General features: G+C 41.6%; 1 protein-coding gene across 1 annotated transcript in view; it reads right to left on the bottom strand.

Annotated features, from left to right (window-relative positions):
- LOC104598971 (uncharacterized) overlaps window positions 1–19,029 on the bottom strand; it is an 88,701-nt gene that overhangs the window by 47,719 nt on the left and 21,953 nt on the right. The window contains exons 7-10 of the mRNA XM_010261301.2: window positions 6,019–6,140; window positions 5,816–5,907; window positions 4,999–5,212; window positions 4,796–4,865 (exon numbers count right to left, since the gene is read on the bottom strand). Of these exons, the coding sequence (XP_010259603.1) occupies window positions 4,796–4,865; window positions 4,999–5,212; window positions 5,816–5,907; window positions 6,019–6,140 (498 nt within the window). The remainder of the gene's footprint in view (window positions 1–4,795; window positions 4,866–4,998; window positions 5,213–5,815; window positions 5,908–6,018; window positions 6,141–19,029) is intronic.

The following is a 19,029-nucleotide window of genomic DNA, read 5'->3' as shown; positions in this document are numbered from 1 at the left end:
CACCACACTTTGTTTTTTGCTTCTTCATGTGACAAGGTTTCCTCCTACAAAGGCACAATACCCACTGGTAGACTTTCGGTCATTGACTACTCCTGCCCAATGCATCAGTATATACTTCCACTTTTAAGTGACTGTGTTTCTGAAACAACAAACCAGCTCCAGGAAACTTCTTGAGATATCTCAAGATCCTCTCTGTACCCTCAAAGTGAGTTGTCCTAGGGTTGTGCATGAATTGACTAAGGACACCCACTGCATAGGCAATATCAGGCCTGGTCATAGACAAATACAAAAGTCTCCCCACGAGTCTCTGGAACATCTTTACATCTTTCAAAAACTCTCCCTGACTGTCTCCCAGATGGTGATTAGGTTCAATAGGTGAATCAAATGGTTTTACCCCCAACTTGCCTGTATCTTCTAGTAGATCTAGTACATACTTCCGTTGGGAAATAAAGATGCCCTTGTGAGAGCGGGCAACTTCAATTCCAAGAAAGTATCGTAAGGGGCCTAGATCCTTCAATCAAATTTAGTGGCTAAGAATTTTTTTAGTCTCTGGATTTCAGCCTCCCAATCTCCTATGATCACTATGCCATCCACATACACAATAAGAGCTGCAATTTTACCTTCACCTCTTTTCACAAACAGAGTATCTGACTGGCATTGTTTGAACCCCATCTGTTGGACTGCTAAAGGGAACTTACTAAACCAAGCCCGAGGTGATTGTTTCAACCCATATAGGGATTTTTTTAACCTGCACACCTTTTGTTCACTACCTTTGGCACAGAACCCTGGGGGTTGGGTCATGTACACTTCCTCTTCCAAGTCACCATTCAAGAAGGCATTCTTGATGTCCAATTGGTGAAGATCCCAGTCAAGATTTGCTGCCAAGGAAAGGAGAATCCGGATAGAATTCATCTTGGCTACTAGAGCAAAAGTCTCTACATAGTCCACTCCATATACCTGTGTGAAGCCTCTTGCCACCAGTCTAGCCTTGTACCTTTCAACAGTTCCATCAGCCTTGTGTTTCACTGTGAACACCCACTTGCACCCCACTGGTTCCTTCCCTTCAGGAAGGTCTACCAACTCCCAAGTACCATTTTTGTGTAAGGCATCAATTTCTTCTTGCATTGCATATGTCCATTCAGGTTTTGACAACGCTTCTGCCACAGTCTTAGGAACGGGGACACTATCCACAGAAGAGAGAAAGGCACGGTACGAAGGCGAAACATGCTCATAGGACACAAAATTAGAGATAGGATGATTAGTGGTACAAGATCTAACACCCTTTCTCTTAGCAATAGGAATATTAAGATCATTGGTGACAAGGGAATCAGCATTTAAAGCAGTAGATATACTTGGCTGATGAGACGGATCTGCCTCGGGTGAATTCGATGATGTTGGCCGCATAGTGTCCGGCTCCACGACTCTTGAACTCTGTTGGTTCTTATGGCGACGATGAAAAACCCGGAATGGAGGAGGATTTAGTAAAGGAGGTAGTTGAATTTGAGTCATCACCTGTTTCTCCTCAACCCTACTCTCCCCCTGAGAAACCGAGAAAAACGGTTGACTCTCAAAGAATGACATCAATGGGAACATAGTACTTGCGGGCAATGGGATCATAGCAAAGATATCCCTTTTGAGATAAAGGGTAACCAAGAAAAACACAAGGAATAGCCCGAGGATCAAGCTTGCCACGAGTAGGGGACAGGTTATGGACAAAACAACAACACCCAAAAACACGCATCGGAATGGTGGACAGCGGGGCTGTAGGGAACAAGAGCTGATGTGGGGCCTTATACTCTAGTAGCCGAGAGGGCATGCGATTGATGATATATGTCGCACACAAGACTGCATCCATCAAGAACTGTTTTGGCACATTCATATGAATTAGCAAGCCACGAGCAACTTCGAGAAGGTGACGGTTTTTCCGTTCAGCCACACCATTTTGTTGTGGTGTCCTGGCACAAGAGCTTCACTGAAGTGACCCACTCGAAGCAAAGAACTTCGTGAAACTATGGAAATATTCCTTTGCATTGTCCGACTCTCACTTGACGAACTCGTGGACTCTGTCGCCACTAGACCAGCATTATTCTCCAACACATAGAGACCATCCACCATGCTTCCTAAAACATACATGAAGGCGGAAAAAAAGTGATTGAGCAATTCAAAGAGTGAGTAAGACTACTAATGGACAACAAATTAATAGGTGATTTCGGAACGTGCAGTACATTAGAAAGAGTAAGGCCAAGTGGGAGAGGTATGGTGCCTCGGCCAGCTATGGTAGAAAAAGAACCATCAGCCAGTCTTACCTTATCTCTCCCAGAGAGAAGGTTATATGTCTGAAACAAATTAGACTTACCAGTCATGTGATTTGAAGCTCCGGAGTCAATAATCCAAGGAGAATCGGTAGTATGAGATGACACATGGAAGGCTGTGGCATTACCTAATGTAGACGCAAACGAGGTAGGAGTAGGCCCAAAATCCATCTGGCGGAGAGTCCTACCATACAATTCCAAATGTTCACGGAAGGAGTTGATAATATCTTCCTTAGGGTCAAAACTGGGATGTCTCTCCTGAGTTATTGAAGGACTAGTCTCTATCGATGCCACATTAGCTGAGCTATACCTTTTTTGATTCTGTTGGCCTGGTTTCTTGCCCTGATCAGGTGCTGACTTCTTACCCAAATCTTGTGCCCATTTAGGTTTTCCATGGAGATCCCAACATGTATCTTTCGTGTGTCGTCTTCTGGCAGTGAGTGCACCAAAGCTTGCTCTTATCATCTGATTTTTTCTGAGTGTCACCCTTTTTAAAGCCACCTCCGACATTTGTAGCTGAATTTCCCCGGACAGCTAGGGCAACTGACTCCCCTTCTACACCATTCATCACACTTCTTCTGCTTTCTTCTGATTGCACCAAGGCATACACCTCCTGGACTGATGGCAAGTCTTTACTACCCAAGATCTGCACCTTGATGGACTCATATGACGGATTCAGCCCTAGGAGGAAGGCAAACACTCGTTGTTGTGATACCAGTGACTTATAGGCCTTTGCATCTTCATCACACTTCCAATTCACATTCTGATAGTGATCAAGTTCTTTCCATATTGATGTCAAATCATAATAGTACGTCAAGAGACTCCTCTCCCCCTACTTGCAAGTAGAGGATTCAGCTTGTAGTTGATATATCTTGGCATAGTGTCTCTGCTCTGAATAGGTGGACTTCGCTTGTTCCCATATCTCACAAGCAGTTTCAGCCCACATAAAAGTCTTCCTTACTTGTGGCAGCATTGAAACCAAGAGCCAAGACATCACCATACTGTTCTCTTGGTTCCACCTATCATGCTCAGCACTTCCATACTTAGGTTCCTTCACTCTCCCATTGATGTATCCTATTTTCCCCCGAGTAGTGATGTAGAGTTTTATTCCCCTAGACCACTCAAGGTAATTCAGACCATCAAAGGGAATAACAGCCATGGGAAAGCTCATATCCATTCCCCCACTCACTCCATTGTGGCTCCCTGAAATCTCTGAAGTAGTAGAATTCTCAGTCGACATGGTCAAACAGTAAATCAGTCCCAACCACCGGACTTAGGATCCCTCCTTACTCCACAAAACAATGCTCCACTCAGTTCACACCCACACACTTGGGTTTAACAACGAGGATGAGCACAATCAGTACCAAATTCCAGACAAAAACAAAGGTACTATTCGGAAGATTTTAGACCTGTAGAGTTTTAACAGTCCCAACCTACCAGAATTCCAGAATGTCTAACAGCCACTAATCAGCAGGAGAGATCCTTCTTACTTATAGTCAAATCAAACCATTGAGAAGACAGGTCATCCTTGACCTACTGTTGTCTTAACACATGAACAGGATCACACGATCCAAAAAAACAGGGGTACACAGATTTGACAGCATTCAGCCGCCCAGACTCGTAGGGTTTCCACTCGACACATGACCAAGAAGGGTAAAGAAGAGAAAAACAAGGAGAACTGTACCAGTTGTAGCTATTTTTTTCAGTTTCGAATCAGATTTCTGTTCAGCCCAGGTTCGGATAGTCTGTTCGATTTGTTCTCTCAGTAAGGTTGTCCGATCTGCTCTCTTCAATCAGTATTCCCGCTCTGATACCATCTTGACAGTATGGCCGGCCAGAAATAAGAGGAGGAGAAGAGGAGAGAAGAGGAGAAGAAGAGAAGAAAAGAGAGGAGGGAAGGAAGAAGGGTTTTGCAATGTAACAGTGCTGGCGGCGCCAACCTTTATTTTAATATATATAGGGCGACAGAAATAACAAGGGAAAAGACCCTTGTGCCCCTGAGTACAATAACAGTCATAACAGAAAGAGAAACAAAATAAAAAAACACTTTCATTAGCCAAACAGGCCCTAACATCTGCAACTAAATTATTTTAACATTATTCTAACACCCATCTTGCATTTAGACTCTTGGATAGGGGTAACAAGCACGAGAATGTACATTTGAGCCTCAGAATGGCCACTATGCAAAAAAAATGCACAAGGTTAGGACCATGTCCTGTCTACCCACCCAAGACCAAGGATAGCAGGGACCATAATTGGGTAATGAACTTTTTATGATCAGAACCCTGGACACATAGACACATATCACAATTCAAATTCAAATTCCATATCCATGACTACAGGGAATCAAATGATCAAACGCTTCTATATTTTTTTTCAAAAAAAAAAAACTTCTATTTAGAACGAACCACGCAGCTTACAGATAAAATTTTCAAGCGAAGGGCGTCAGCAATCAGCTTGGGTTGTGTATAGGGCATAGATACCTTGAAGAAGTCTGAAGAGGGGGAAAACCAGAAGGATTTACCAAACTCCCAACATATCTTACTCTGTCACCTGCCAATTTCAGAAGAGCTAGAGCAACTAAGAAACTGAAGAACATGAATTTACATGATGAATAAATGGAAGAAAAAATTTATTAGCTAATAAGATGTAGATTATAATAGAAACTGAAAGAGAAATAGCTTGCCTTGTTTAAATGTAAAGCTCTTAGAAGATGCTGTTGAGGCCTCTTGCTTTGGCAGAGCCTGAGAGCTTAACACGGATGTCCCAATAATATCAGCCTCAACACTAGAAGCTGGTTTTTTTAGTTGTAGCGCATCTGCCTGTGTTGCTCGTTGCTTAGTGACCATCTTTTCTAACCTTATTTCTTTTATAGACTCTGAATCTTTTGTAGATAGTGCCTGAAATTGATTAAAAACATTTAATGAAAACATTTCAGAAGTTGGCTGAATTCCCCTACATTAAGCTGGAAATTTCTTAATCCAATTGAGAACATACAATTGTATATGCAAACTTCCTACATTGGGGAGTAAGCAATATGTACCTATGTTTTAAAATGCAGAGGTGTGACGCAAGGCATTACACTACTTGGAGGCGTGAGGTGTAGTTAAGAACATAAGAGGCACAAGCCTCCTTAAGAGGAGGGGATTGAGGAGGAAGGAGGAAGAAGCATGAGCCTCCTGAACACAAGGAGGTCCTTTCCTTATTTCGTTTTTTTTTTTTTTGTCTTTCTTGAATGAGGTGTACATGAGGCATGCACCTCTAGGCTCTAGCACGCCACATGAAAAAGGTGTATGACGCATACGCCTCTTGCATCTGAGGGGTATGACTCAGATGTATCAATCCCTCTGGCATATGCCTTGGGCATTTTGGGGGACCTTGCCTGGTGGAGCACCTCCAGGCATACACCTCCCACGCCTTTTAAAACACTGATATGTACTAATGAAAGAGAATCAAATTCTACTATAGAATATAAAACCCAAAGAGAACATAGAGATGCTTACACCAGGTAACTGGGGAAAATCAACCATAAGCAATCTAGCCTCAAAATGTTTTGCAAGTGCTTTTGCCAATGTTTCCTGATATATTTCAGAACCTACATATGGAGTAAACAGGAAAAGCACCATTACAGCACGCAGGAAAAATATAATCAAGTCTACACTTCACAAAACTTCTTGAGATGGAAGGTGCAAGCGGAAAACAGTACCTGATGGACCAGATAGCAATATTCTTGGGCTCACAGTAGGAAGATCAGTGATATACTTGGCATATTCCTTACACTTCAAATGCATATAAGTAGATGCAATTAAAATATTCTTTGTGCTCTCACTGTAAAAATCAAAAAACAAAAGTTCAGATCTGCAGCATGCTTGCTGTAATTGTTAGAAATTCATTATTAACAGAAAGCAAGAGTGATTAGGGCACATTCCATGATTTTGGATAAAGGGGAGATACCTTAAATCATTACTCAAGGAGAAAATAAATAAAAGATAAGAACACCTTAATATATTTATTTAACCATTATAAACAGGAATTTCTTTGTCTTTTCACCAGGGACGTGCCCAAATAACTCCCCTTTATCATTAAGGGTGCAACATTGGGTTCGGTTGAAATTTTGTTAAATTTTGAATGGTTCTGGCCTGAAGACCCAAGCCCAATGCTATATAAATTCTTCAAACTGGACACTCAACTTGCAACCCCATTTAAGATTAATTACAGAAATGCATGAACACAGACAAAAACGCATGAATTTTTTTTTTATCAATAACTGGAATTCATTAGATTAAAAGAATTTAGTTACAGCGCTCCAAAGAGAGATAAACAGCCTTGACTCTCTCCGGGAAGATAACAAAAAGGAAAAATTTACAGAACAGCCCAAAACATTTGATCCCTTCCCACCCCCTGCTTTGCCAAAGCATCAGCAAATGCATTTGCTGTTCTCTTGACCCACTGAAACTTGATTTCCAGTCCTCTAGTTAGCCACTTAATCTCCCTCCTCTCATTAGCATATTTCCAAAGTCCACTACCGTCTAGTAACCAACTTAAGACCAGCTTTGAGTCCCCTTCAACGACTAACTTTTGTATATCCAGTTCCTTAGACTTCCTTATACCCTCCAGTACTGCATAGACCTCAGCTTTGAGAGAGTCTCCAAACCCAATGGAACCTGAATACAAAGCAAGCACCTTCCCACCCTCATCTCTGAAATCCCCTCCTACACCTGATGGACCTGGATTTCCTTCACTACTTCCACCGAAGTTTAGCTTTATAAGTCCACTTCCTGGTGGTGACCACACAGGACAAACTAAAGAGCGAACAGGAGCAGAATTTGCCACCTCCAGCCAGCTATTCAGCAACATATCCGTAGAAATATCAACAAACAGGTCCAAAGATTTCAGCCAACGTACCACCCTCACTGTTACTACTTCAATAAGGCATTCTTTACTTCCATCAATTTCAGAGAAAATTCTGGTTTTCCTTTCCTCCCAAAGACTCCAACAAACAGCAGCCCTCACACATCTCCACATTATCCTTCCCCTTTTGTTTGGCCAACCAAAGAATGAGGGGCTAAACAAACTTTGAATGTTTGGTGGTGTGGTCCACCTGCAACCAAAAGTGGAAAGAAACCATTCCCAAAGATCAGTAGCAAAGGAGCAAGAAACTAACAAGTGGTAAGAGCTTTCACCATTAGCCTTGCAAAGAATGCACCAATTCAAAGACAAGCACCAAAAAGGCCTTTTTCTTTGGAGTACGTCACATGTATTACATCTTCCGAGGAAGGCTTCCCAACAAAAGGCTCCAATCCTTGGAGGAATCGGCTCACCCCAAACATCCTTAACTGGAAAGTTTTGTCCAAATGGACTGGATGAAGGCAATAGGGACTTGAAGAAAGAGGCACAAGAAAAGGTTCCAGAGGGAGTTAGGGTCCACAGTATCTTATCCCTGTCAAAGGTATCCAACACCACCAGGTCTAAGATCTGAACCAGACTCATGGCATTTTCAACCTCTACATCCCTTAAGCCTCTTCTAAGCCCCAGATCCCAATCAAACCCAAAATTAGACTGAGAAGGAACTAGAAAACTGGGCACAACCTTGCCCTTAAATCGGGAGAGTGAAAACAAGGAAGAGAATTGGTCTTTCAAAGGTATCTCACCCACCCAAATGTGCTCCCAAAACTTTACCTGATTCCCAGAGCAGAGGTCATACCTGATGGACTTTGGCAAGGTCTGTTGGTACCTCTCCTTGGAAAAACGCATGCATATTATGCAACAAACTACTAGAGATTCATGATTATATGGGTCTTCTGATTGAAGGCCACAGAGTAGAAGATGGGGTTTCCCCAATTTCTCATCGTAAGCTTGCAAAGGACACAATTAAGGAGAAATTGAATATGAGTAATGAGGTTTCCCATAGAATTAGAGCAGGGTAATTTAAGTGGAAAGACACATCTGGTATACTGTGCTTTTTATAATTTCTGATTGATAACCAAGAATTTTGTTAATTAAAGAAAATTGCATATCAGTATCTTTGTTTGGTTCTTTGGGAACTAGGTTGTGCATCCCTGCATACTCCCTGAATCGCTTCATCATATTCAGAGTCAATCTCCCTTGGTTTGAGCTGTGGATGGCTTAACATCTGTTGCTCATCATTAGATTTAAAGAGCATTTCAGTGTTTTAGTCAACTTTCTCATCTTCAGGGTTATAGCTACCCATACTGAAGACACTATCAATTGTCACTCTATAGACCTTTCCATTCCACTGTTTTTACTGTATGTATTGTGCCATCCAATAGGCGTTTGAACCATTGCACCATTTCCCCAACTAACAACGTCATAGCTCACTGTACCTCTCTAATACTCAGAGCAACCGTACCTCTAACTCTGCTCTTCTAAAACAAAGGTTCTTTTCCTCCACCACGACGGTCTTTTGCTACTTCACCACCTAAGAGAAGCCTTCCTCCATCGATCCCTCCTTTTAACGAGAACACATAGTAAATTTTGTAGGTTTAGAAATCAAAAAGGAGGGTGTGGTGAAGGTGCTACAGTGCTACTTCAGAGTTCTAAAGCAGTTCTGATCTTCCCATCAACATAAGAGAAAGTGGTGACCGATATGACCATTCACAATGTTGATGTGCTAAAATAAATTCCATATGCATTGCATTTCCAACTTGCTCCAATCAGTAGAGAAGATATTAGAAGGGTAGGGAGCACATCAGTTCTCCTGATTTCTATATCCTACTTTCCAAAGTGTAAACACCAATGAAATTGGAAAAATTTAGAGGGTCTTTCTGTGGGAAAGCAGGGGTGAAGAGAGAGAGAGAGAGAGAGATTTACTTAGTGTAATAAAGCCCAGGCCCAAGAGAATGGATTGAGTGGGGTTCCACAACACATGGTCACCAAGATGCCTAGGTGAGAGCATGAGGCTAGGAGATGGGAATACCTTGTTACCTAGGCAATGATTTGAGTTAGGGATGGCAATTTTCCCTGTCCCCGCCGGACAATTTCTATGTCATCTTGATGATTAATAATGTTAATTAAGTGCTAAAACAATTTAGAATAGTGATTTTTTTCTTTCCTTTTTAAGTAAATCTTTTTTTCTCAAAGCAAGCTTTTAATTTAAAAAAAAAAGAAAAAAGAATTTGGAGATTTGGGTCCCTGATGGGGAACTCATATCCATCAGGAATTGGGGATGGGGATCAGGGTCAGGGATGGGGAGTTTACTTAAAAAAACGGTTTTGAGAATGAGGAGTATGGTCCCTACCCCATTGCCATTGCTAATTTGAGTTAACTCATTTCCCTTGTTATTCTTTTATTTTACAAGTTAGCTTGTTTCTTTAGTTAAAATAGCAAGTAGCAACAAAATAAAGCAATCTGTTACAAGTTTAAGGGGCTAGAAGAGCTAGGGGTAGAAAGAAAGGCTTAGATGATGATGATGATGATGACAACGAGGATGATTAACAATTCAAGCAAGCTTGTGGTTTTATCAAGCAGAATTTTAATGTACGTAGTGAACGGAATCCTGGTCCTTCAGGAATTAGAGGAGCTTTTTCGAAATGAGGAAAGAATTACTGTGCTGTACTCGGGTCCAATTGTTGTTGGTGATTCCTTGAGGGCTGAATCATGGCTGTGATGGAAAGTGTACAAAGAGCAAGGAATTGAATATATTATTGAAGGTGACCCAAAGTTTGTGGTGGACCAGCTGCAGGAGGAAGCTGGTTGGTAGAACTATGTTAATGAAAGGAGGTTCAAGTGGGTGGCACAAAACATAAATGTTAAATTACAGTTGATGAAAAGAATTACTAACACTTTTGCTGATGTTTTAGAAAAGCAAGGGGTGGGAAGAGATCAACTTGTATGGACTGTGTTGTAATCAACATAATCAATGTTCCTTACCTCACACCTCTCCAACTTCCTACTCTCCCTCTTCAGAGAGCTCCTCTCCACCTTCTTTGTTCCAACCCTTCTTCACCTCAATCCTTTCCTTCTTTCTATTCTTCTCCTCCCATGTACTCTTTTCAAAATGCTCAAATGCTAACCTTGAAAATCCTTCCCCGCCCCAAAAAAATAATCCATGAGACTTAACTGCCACTTCTTGCCCCACTAATTTATCAATTTCCACCTCCGCTGTTTGGGTGCTTTCAACCATTTCTTGTTCACTGCCCCCTTTCCCCTGTGTCTCCTCCCTTCCCTCCCTCTCCACCTCCTTAGACACTTCCCCTCCTATCTCTCCCGCCCTTTCCCCAGCTTCTTCAGTAGTAAATCCCAATGCTTTTCTTTTCCTATTATAGACCTTGCTCTGCGACCTGTAACCTTCTGTGCAAGAAGACCTTTTTCTCTTTACACCACCTACCCTCCCTTCTCTTCCTCCTTCCTTCCTGTTTTATTCCACTCCTTCACTAGAATCACTTGGAACAACAGCTGAGGAAAGAACTGTTGGAGACCTCATCATAAAACCCCATCCTTGATTACACTACGAAATAAAAGTTGATCTCTTCCCCTACACTAACAAATACATAAAACCCCATACTCATTACTTTCACAAACCACCTCCCTATTAATCAGCATCTTTTCAGGAAGAAATGGTCCACAAGAAGTCCTGATTATATTGTGAATGCACTTAATAACCTTCATGTTCCTCTAGAAAGTTGGTAGAAATCAGCTACTATTAGTAAATCCGAACTTAATTAAGATGAACCTGGACCCAAAATCATGTGACTTTTCTCCATGCTGCTAGGTTCTTTAAAAATCTATTCAGTGTCCAACAGCCATCATGGTATCCAATTAACACTAGACAGTCAACCAATAGGTTACCTCTATGAGGTACCAGAATACCTGATGGCAATTCAAAATTTTTTTGATGAATGATGGCAATTCAAATTTTCTTTTGATGAATAACAAACTAACAAGAAACTAGTAAATGGTATCCAGACTCACCATCAGATTTACAAAGTGCACACCAGTGATGAGACAAACAACTATTGGGTCTTTTTCTTTGAAGTAAATCCCATGTATTAACTCTTTCCAGAAAGGCTTCCCAACAGAAGCTCCCAACCTTTGGAGGTATAGGTTGACATCACGCTTCTTTAACAGGGAATGACAATCCAACAGGAGAAGGGGGTAAAAGGGGCACAAGTGTAGAAACCCGAGGGAGTGAGTGTCCATATTCTATTATCTGTCTTTGATGGCTCAATGAAGACCCCTTCAAGAATGGATAATAAAGCTAAAATACAATCCAACTCGGTGTCCCTAACATCTCTTCTCAAACTCAGGTTCCAACTGAAACCAGAGGGTGAATTAAAAGGTACAAGGAAAGACGAAACTGATTCATTTTTAAGGGTAGAGATAGCAAAGAGGCCTGGAAATTGATCTTTCAGAGAGGAATCCCCAACCCAAACATGTTCCCAAAATTGAATGAGGTTACCTGAATGCAAATCATACCTGATCCATGGAGAGAACAAGGGCAAGATAGCTTGAATAGCTTTCCAAGGAGATGCTCTTGTAGTCCTTGCTAGGATCTCAGAGTCCCATCCATTGTCTGTCAGCCCATGAATACCTCCCACTATCTTAACCCACAGTTTTTCTTTCTCCACAACCATTTCCCTAGTAGTGCTAAGTTCCTAATTCTTATGTTCCTAATTCCCAGACCTGCCTCCTCCTTACTCCTACACACCACCTCCCACCTAACCATATGGTCCTTCTTTTCCTCCCCCGACTCCCAAAGAAAATCTCTCATCAGTTTTTCCAGCCTACTAGCCACCTTAGCCGAAATCTTAAAGATTGACGAGAAATAGACAAGAAGGTTAGCAAGAGTAGACCTAATTAGGGTGATTCTCCCTCCAAGAAACAAATAATTGTTCTTCCAGTTAGCTAGTCTCTTTTCAAACCTCTCCACAATAGGAGCCCATAAATCACCTTTCTGAGGATTATCTCCCAATGGTAAACCAAGGTAGTTTAAGGGCCAATTAGATACTACACACCCCAAAATGTCTGCACACTCACAAACCTCCCCATCCCCCATATTGACTCCAACTATACAACTTTTCTCAAAGTTCACTCTAAGGTTTGACATTTGTTCAAAAAGTTGTATAGTGAGCATCAAATTTCTAATCCTATTGATATCCCCTCCTTCACAAAACAGAGTTGTGTCATCTGCATATTGTAGCTGTGTGAGTGGTATGTTTTCTCTTCCAACTCCCCATCCTTTTATTAAATCCCTAGAATCAGCTTGGAAATTAGTCTCCCCAACACCTCTACAACCAATGTAAACAGAAAAGGGGATAGGGGGTCTCCTTGTCTAATCCCTCTCAAAGCTGGGACTAGTCCACCACTGTCCCATTCACCAAGATGGAATAATGACAATCCCTAATGCCAACCCATCACCCACTTGCACCAAATGTCTCCAAACCCAAAGTTAATCATCACCTCCAACAGGAAGGACCAATCAACCAATTAATTCATAAGCCTTTTCCAAATCTAATTTACAAACCACCCCTCTTCTCCTAGATCTCTTAAAGTCCTCTAGACTCTCATTTGCTACAAGTATCCGATCCGTTATCTGCCTTCCCTTCACAAAAGCTCCTTGATTATTTGTTATGATTGTTGGGAGCACCATCCTAAATCTAAAGGACAGCACCTTAGTGATGAGCTTATAAAGGCTATTAACTAGACTAACCGGCCTGTAATCCTTTGGATGACTTGCATCACTTTTCTTGGGTACCAATGCAATGAAAGTGGAGTTTAGCCCATCACACCTCTGGTATGGAATTCATCAAATACCAACCTTAGATCCTCTTTTAGTATCTCCGAAAAATCCTGATAAAAAGCCATTGTAAAATCATCTAGGCATGGTGCCTTTGATCTATCCATTGAAAAAACTGCCTCTTTTACTTCTTCCAAACCAAATTTCTTTTCCAACCACTCCCTATCTTCTCTCTTCAGTGTTGGCCATTCCAAACCTTCAACCACACCTGTTATTTAGGGGCCTTCTAAATATAAACCTAAAATGATTTGCAAATGCTCCTACAATTTCTCTTTGACTGGCGTTTGTTACCCATTCAATCTCCAAACTTGACATAAAGTTTCTTCTTCTTCTGCCACTTGCCAAAGCATGAAAAACTTTGTATTCCTGTCCCCCTCTTTCAGCCACTTACATCTTGACTTCTGCCTCCAACTTATTTCCTCCTAAAGGATATAGTCCTCTAACTGTTTATGCAATTTCCATCTTTGTTCCCTATCTTCTACTATTAGGCTGCCCCTCCCTTCTTTGCTATCCAGATCTTCAATTTGTGTAATCACACTCTGCTTCCTTTCCTTCTATCTCCCAAGTTCTAATAGATAGATTCCATTCCTTGATTCTAACTTTCAAGTATTGGAGTTTTTTGTGAAATCGCATCCCACTCCACTCCACTGTTAGATTGCTCTCTGACTACCACTCTTTAACTTTCTTAATGAAACCCGAGTGTTCTAACCACAAGTTTTCAAATCTAAATGGAGCAGGACCCGCATTTCTTGCCTCCTCCTTACAAAGTACAATAGGCCAATGGTTAGAAGTCACCCTCGGGAGCACTCTAGAGTTCAGATTCCCCCAATGTTCTTCCAAATCATTTGCAAAAAAGAATCTGTCCAGTTTAAAGCAAATTAGGTTGATTTGGAGATTGGACCAAATATAACACCTTTGTGACAATGGGATCTCCTTAAGTTCAAAAGCATCAATAAATTGGTTAAATCTCCTCATACATGTGGTAGACCTCTGCCTAGGACTGTTAGTTTCTTCCAAGAATCTGATTACATTGAAGACACCTCTTAAGCACCACGGCCCATCCCACAAACCCCTTATGTCAGCTAGTTCTTCCCATAATTTCTTCCTTTCTCTATAGTCATTCGACCCATACACATTGGTTAGAACCCATTCAAATCCATCCTCCACTTGCCTAAATTTTAAGGAAACTGAAAATTGTCCTATCAATTCCTCCAAACCTACAACTACCTCATTCTTCCACATTGTCACAATACCCCCTATAGATCCCCATGAAGGTAAACCCACCCAACTAATCCCCCTACCTCTCCACACACTCCTTGCCCATTTGATGTCAAATTTTGTTCTTTTAGTTTCCTGTAACAGTACCACATCTGGATCTATTTTCTTGATGGCCTCTTTTACTACCGCTCTCTTTATTGCACTTCCCAGGCCCCTAACATTCCAGCTAATAATACTCATTATTCTTTATTATCCACCCCTAACACCTATTACCCTCACTTGTTTCCTTTCCTCCTTTCCCCTCTAACATCAAAGCTTTTATCTCCTTCCACATCCTTCACCAGTCTTTCAACCTTACTCAATTTTCTCCTTTTAGTCTTAACTTCTTCTCTCTTTTTTTTGTAGGAACCCTTTCAGATCATTTGGATCTTTCAGTTTACATCTCAACTTCTATACGAATACTGCCACAGAGTCCTCACTTGCCAACTCTTTTTTGTCTGTCTTTCTATTTCTCTCCTCCTAACCTTTGTGCCCACCTCTACCTTCTTCCTCCTGACTTCCTTCTACCTGAACCTCTTCTACCCTTTCCTTCTGAGGTTTATTCTCCTGCACTTCATAAATCGTGTTCTCAATGTCATCCAGATTTCTGTTATTACTATTTGCTTCCTCTTCTCTTCCTACCTCCCTCTCCTGACCCTTCCTACCTCTGGCTTCTATTACTTGCTCCTGCCCCTCATAAACAGGTTGCAGTCTCTGAATTGGGACTGGTATCTAGCACACAAGACACAGAGCAAGCATTAGTAACATAAACTAAACGAACACAGTTACCTGGGTTTTGCTGGAAAGGAAAGGAATACTGAGATTTGAAGGCAAAAGATGTCAAATCCTAATATGGTGTGTGATAGTCAACTAATTACTTGGCCCAGGTCTGAAGTGTTTATCTTCCTGTCTCCTTTGTTCTACAGTGATCCCTTCCTTGACCCATCTTTTTGTCCCTCACTACTATATCTCTTCTTTGCTTTTGGGAAGTCACCGATACTTCCTTACAACCCTCCTATCCGTCAAAAAGTTTTGGTGATGGAGCTTCTAAGAAAGAGTTGGAGTTTTCGCCCCGAACATTATGGATGTGCTCTGTTGTTAAAATTCGCACGATGTAGAAGCCACTCTGTGCAAGTTCCTTTTGTTGCTTCTTTTGTAAACAGGGTGCCGAGATTTGACGTTGCTGCCAAATCTTCCTCTAACATCTTGTCTGTCCCGACACTTCCTATGTTGGACTGTTCGTGAGAGTCTTCTTCCAGTTCTGGGTCTTCCAACTGACAGTTTACCTAGTCCTTGTCAACTCCCTCCTCCTCACCGCAATCACTTGCGTACATGGGATTTGGTCGGTGCTGTGCTGATTGACCTTCCCTAGGTGTCTCAGATGCTAAACAAGGGATCCATTGTAAAGAGCCAACAGTTTTCACAGTCCACCTAGTCGAGACTGAAGCACCACCAAAGTTCCTCTTCAAGGAAGAAAATAGACGCAAACTGTCATCTATAATCCCCACCGATTTATCCTGGGCCACATGCTCACTTAAACAATCACATGGCCTAAATTTCAACTTCTTGGTTAGACCATCCAGTCCTCCTACTGGTTTAGATAGCTCGGGCCGCACCAAAACCTTAACTGGTCCATCCCTCCTCTTGACCATGTCAGCAAAAGAAGCTCGGGCCCCTAAAATTCCAAATACTTCAAAATTTTTTCTTTAAATGGCTTGTGTGTCTGTTGGTTTTCCATTTGCAACTTTTTAGGTTCCCCTTTAGACCTCTGGTTTTCCATTTGTGTGTCTGTTGGTTTTCCATTTCCATTTCCAACATCTGTTTGCCACATGTAAACCAGCCCGCCACGTCACCTTCTTCTTCTACCTGGTGCATTGCTCCGCCTATACCTCTGAGACCAGCCAAACCTTGTACCAAAATTCATCAACAAACACTTCGATTGTTCTTGGGAGTGATTCTGGTTCCACCCACTTAATCCTAGCTCTGCAACTCGATAACCTTGCATTTTGATTTCCTCCATCGCCCCACCCAGCATCTTTACTATACTTTCTAAATTTGATTTGTTCCAAAGATGGAAGGGTAGTCCAACCGTTTTTAGCATGAAACTTCCTCTGGTATGTAATATCTCATTACACAACGACTTCCAGTTTTGTACATAGACCAACTCTTCTTCACCTTCAAATGCAGTGAATCCCTCATTTACCCCATCATCGATTTTCAGTACTGCCTTCCTGTTTGTGAAAGGCTTCAAGGCGACCTCAGTTTCCAGTTTCAGGTTGTTCACCACAGCTTTCAACAGCTTCCTCCAATCTTGTATGTCCTTGCTGGTTGTAATAACCTTTTTTTATCAGTGTTGGTTGTAATAACCTTTTTTTTATCAGTGCTGGTTGTAATAACCATTCTCCTATCCCATTCATCTTGCTCAGCCTCAAACCAGACTTTCAATCCCCTGTTTGAGCTTGCTATTGCCTTTCCGCAGCCAGGTAAACTTTGCTTCAAGGCCTGGCTCGAAGACTTAGGGAAACTATCACCTTTGCTCTGTTCTTGCTCATGCTCCATTTGTAGGGGATTGTCAACCGCAACAAGAAACTTCTGTAAGTCATCCACAAAAGTTATCCACCTTGCGTTTACTTCCCTTCCGGTAAGCAAACCATTTGTTTTCGGTCACCAAAATATTCTATGATGGTAATGAACCATCCTTTCCTGCTGCATCTCAGCTCCACTTCATATTTCTTCCTTTCCATTTCTCCACCCTACAGTTTTGAACAACTGAAGTACTCCATCGATAAACCCCTTCAACCAAAGGACTGCTTCCTCAAACAAAGGTATCATCGCCCTCCTATCTTCTCTTACCTTTAATAGATTCTTACCTTTGGCCTTTCCGCTCTCCAGTAGTATTTTCTTCACTTCAATGTCCAGTTCAGTCTTCCACCTATTCACCGCCTAAAACTCTTTGTCGCTTCCTCTTCCCATCATGACCTTCCTTGCATCTCGCACCCTCATTTCATGCCTTTTTGACTGCCATTGATTGTGTTTCCAATCCCAAAAGTGTTGCAAAAGCCATATCTATACCTGAATGGACAGATGCAATGAAGGAAGAAATTGGGTGCTCTACACAAAAACAACACCTAGGAGTTGGTGAATCTTCCTGAGGGCAAGGAGCTAGTAGGGTGCAAGTGGGTATTCATAGCAAAGCACAAAGCATATGGGTCAGTTGAGAGGTACAAGGCCAAGTTAGTTGCAAAAGGGTATACACAAGTGTATGGGGTCAATTATGTAGAAACATTTGCCCTAATCGCTAGAATGAACATTATTCGGATTATATTATCCTTGGTCGTTAACTTTGATTGGGAACTCCACCTACTAGACATCAAAAATGCATTCTTAATGGGGATCTAGAAGAAGTTTACATGATTCAGCCACCTGGGTTTGTAGCACAAGGGTGTGAAGGGAAAGTTTGCAAACTAAAAAAATCTTTATATGGTTTGAAACAATCCCCAAGGGCCTGGTTTAGCAAATTTCACTTGGTTCTTCAACAAATTGGGTTCAAGCAGTGCCAATCTGACCATACTCTGTTTGTCAAAAGAAACCAAAAGAATGTTGTGGTATTGATTGTCTACGTTGATGACATTGTGATTACTGGAATTGGGACTCTGAAATTCAGAAAATTAAAGAATCCCTTGCTATGCAATTTGAGGTGAAAGATGTGGGACAGCTACGTTATTTCCTTGGTATTGAGGTTGCCCGCTCAAAAAGGGGCATCTTCATTTCTCAAAGGAAGTATGTCCTAGATCTCTTGCAGGACAATAGAAAGTTAGGAGCAAAACCTATAGATTCCCCTATTGAGGAAAACCATCGGCTTGGTGATTGTACTAGAGAACCAATGACAGATGTCGAGAAGTTTCAAAGGTTGGTAGGAAGACTTCTCTACCTATCAATGACTCGGCCTAATGTTGTTGGTGTCCTTAGTTTATGCATGCACCAACACTCTCTCATTTAGAGACAGCTGAGAGAGTACTCATATATCTAAAGAAATATCCAAGAATTGGGTTACTATTCAAGAAACATGGTCATATGAAAGTGGAAGTCTACACAAATGCAGATTGAGCCGGAGCAATTGATGATAGGAAATCAAATAGTGGATATTGTACCTTTGTTAGTCGAAATTTAGTCACTTGGAGAAGCAAAAAACAAAGTGTAGTGGCCAGATCTAGTGCTGAGGCCGAGTATAGGGCCATGGCACATGGAGTTGCTGAAGTGCTATGGGTAAAAAAATTTGATTGGAGAGTTGGGCTTCTCGGTTGATGGTCCAATGTCTCTCTACTGTGACAACAAGGCAGCCAATCCAGTTGTTCATGACAGGACCAAGCATATTGAAGTTGGCAAGCAGTTCATAAGGGAAAAACTTGAAAAGGGGGAAGTCTGTACTCCTTACATCAGTTCCAAGGAACAATTAGTTGATGTCCTTACAAAGGGTCTTCGCTATTTGCGACATAATGAATTGTGTGACAAGTTGGGCATGATTGACATATACGCTCCAACTTGAGGGAGAGTGTTGTAACATGTGTCATACTAGTAGGGGTATTTTTGGTTTTTTCTTTGTTATTTGTTGTAAGTTGTCGCCCTAAGTATAAATATTACCTTAGGCGCTGCCAGCCACACTACTGAATAGAACTTCTCTTTCTTCTTCTCTCTTCCTTCACC

Source organism: Nelumbo nucifera, chromosome 3 (assembly GCF_055504915.1).
Source record: "Nelumbo nucifera cultivar China Antique chromosome 3, China Antique-T2T, whole genome shotgun sequence".
Taxonomy (NCBI): domain Eukaryota; kingdom Viridiplantae; phylum Streptophyta; class Magnoliopsida; order Proteales; family Nelumbonaceae; genus Nelumbo; species Nelumbo nucifera.
The sequence above is the reverse complement of the archived record's forward strand: the minus strand, read 5'-3'. Positions and strand labels throughout refer to the sequence as shown.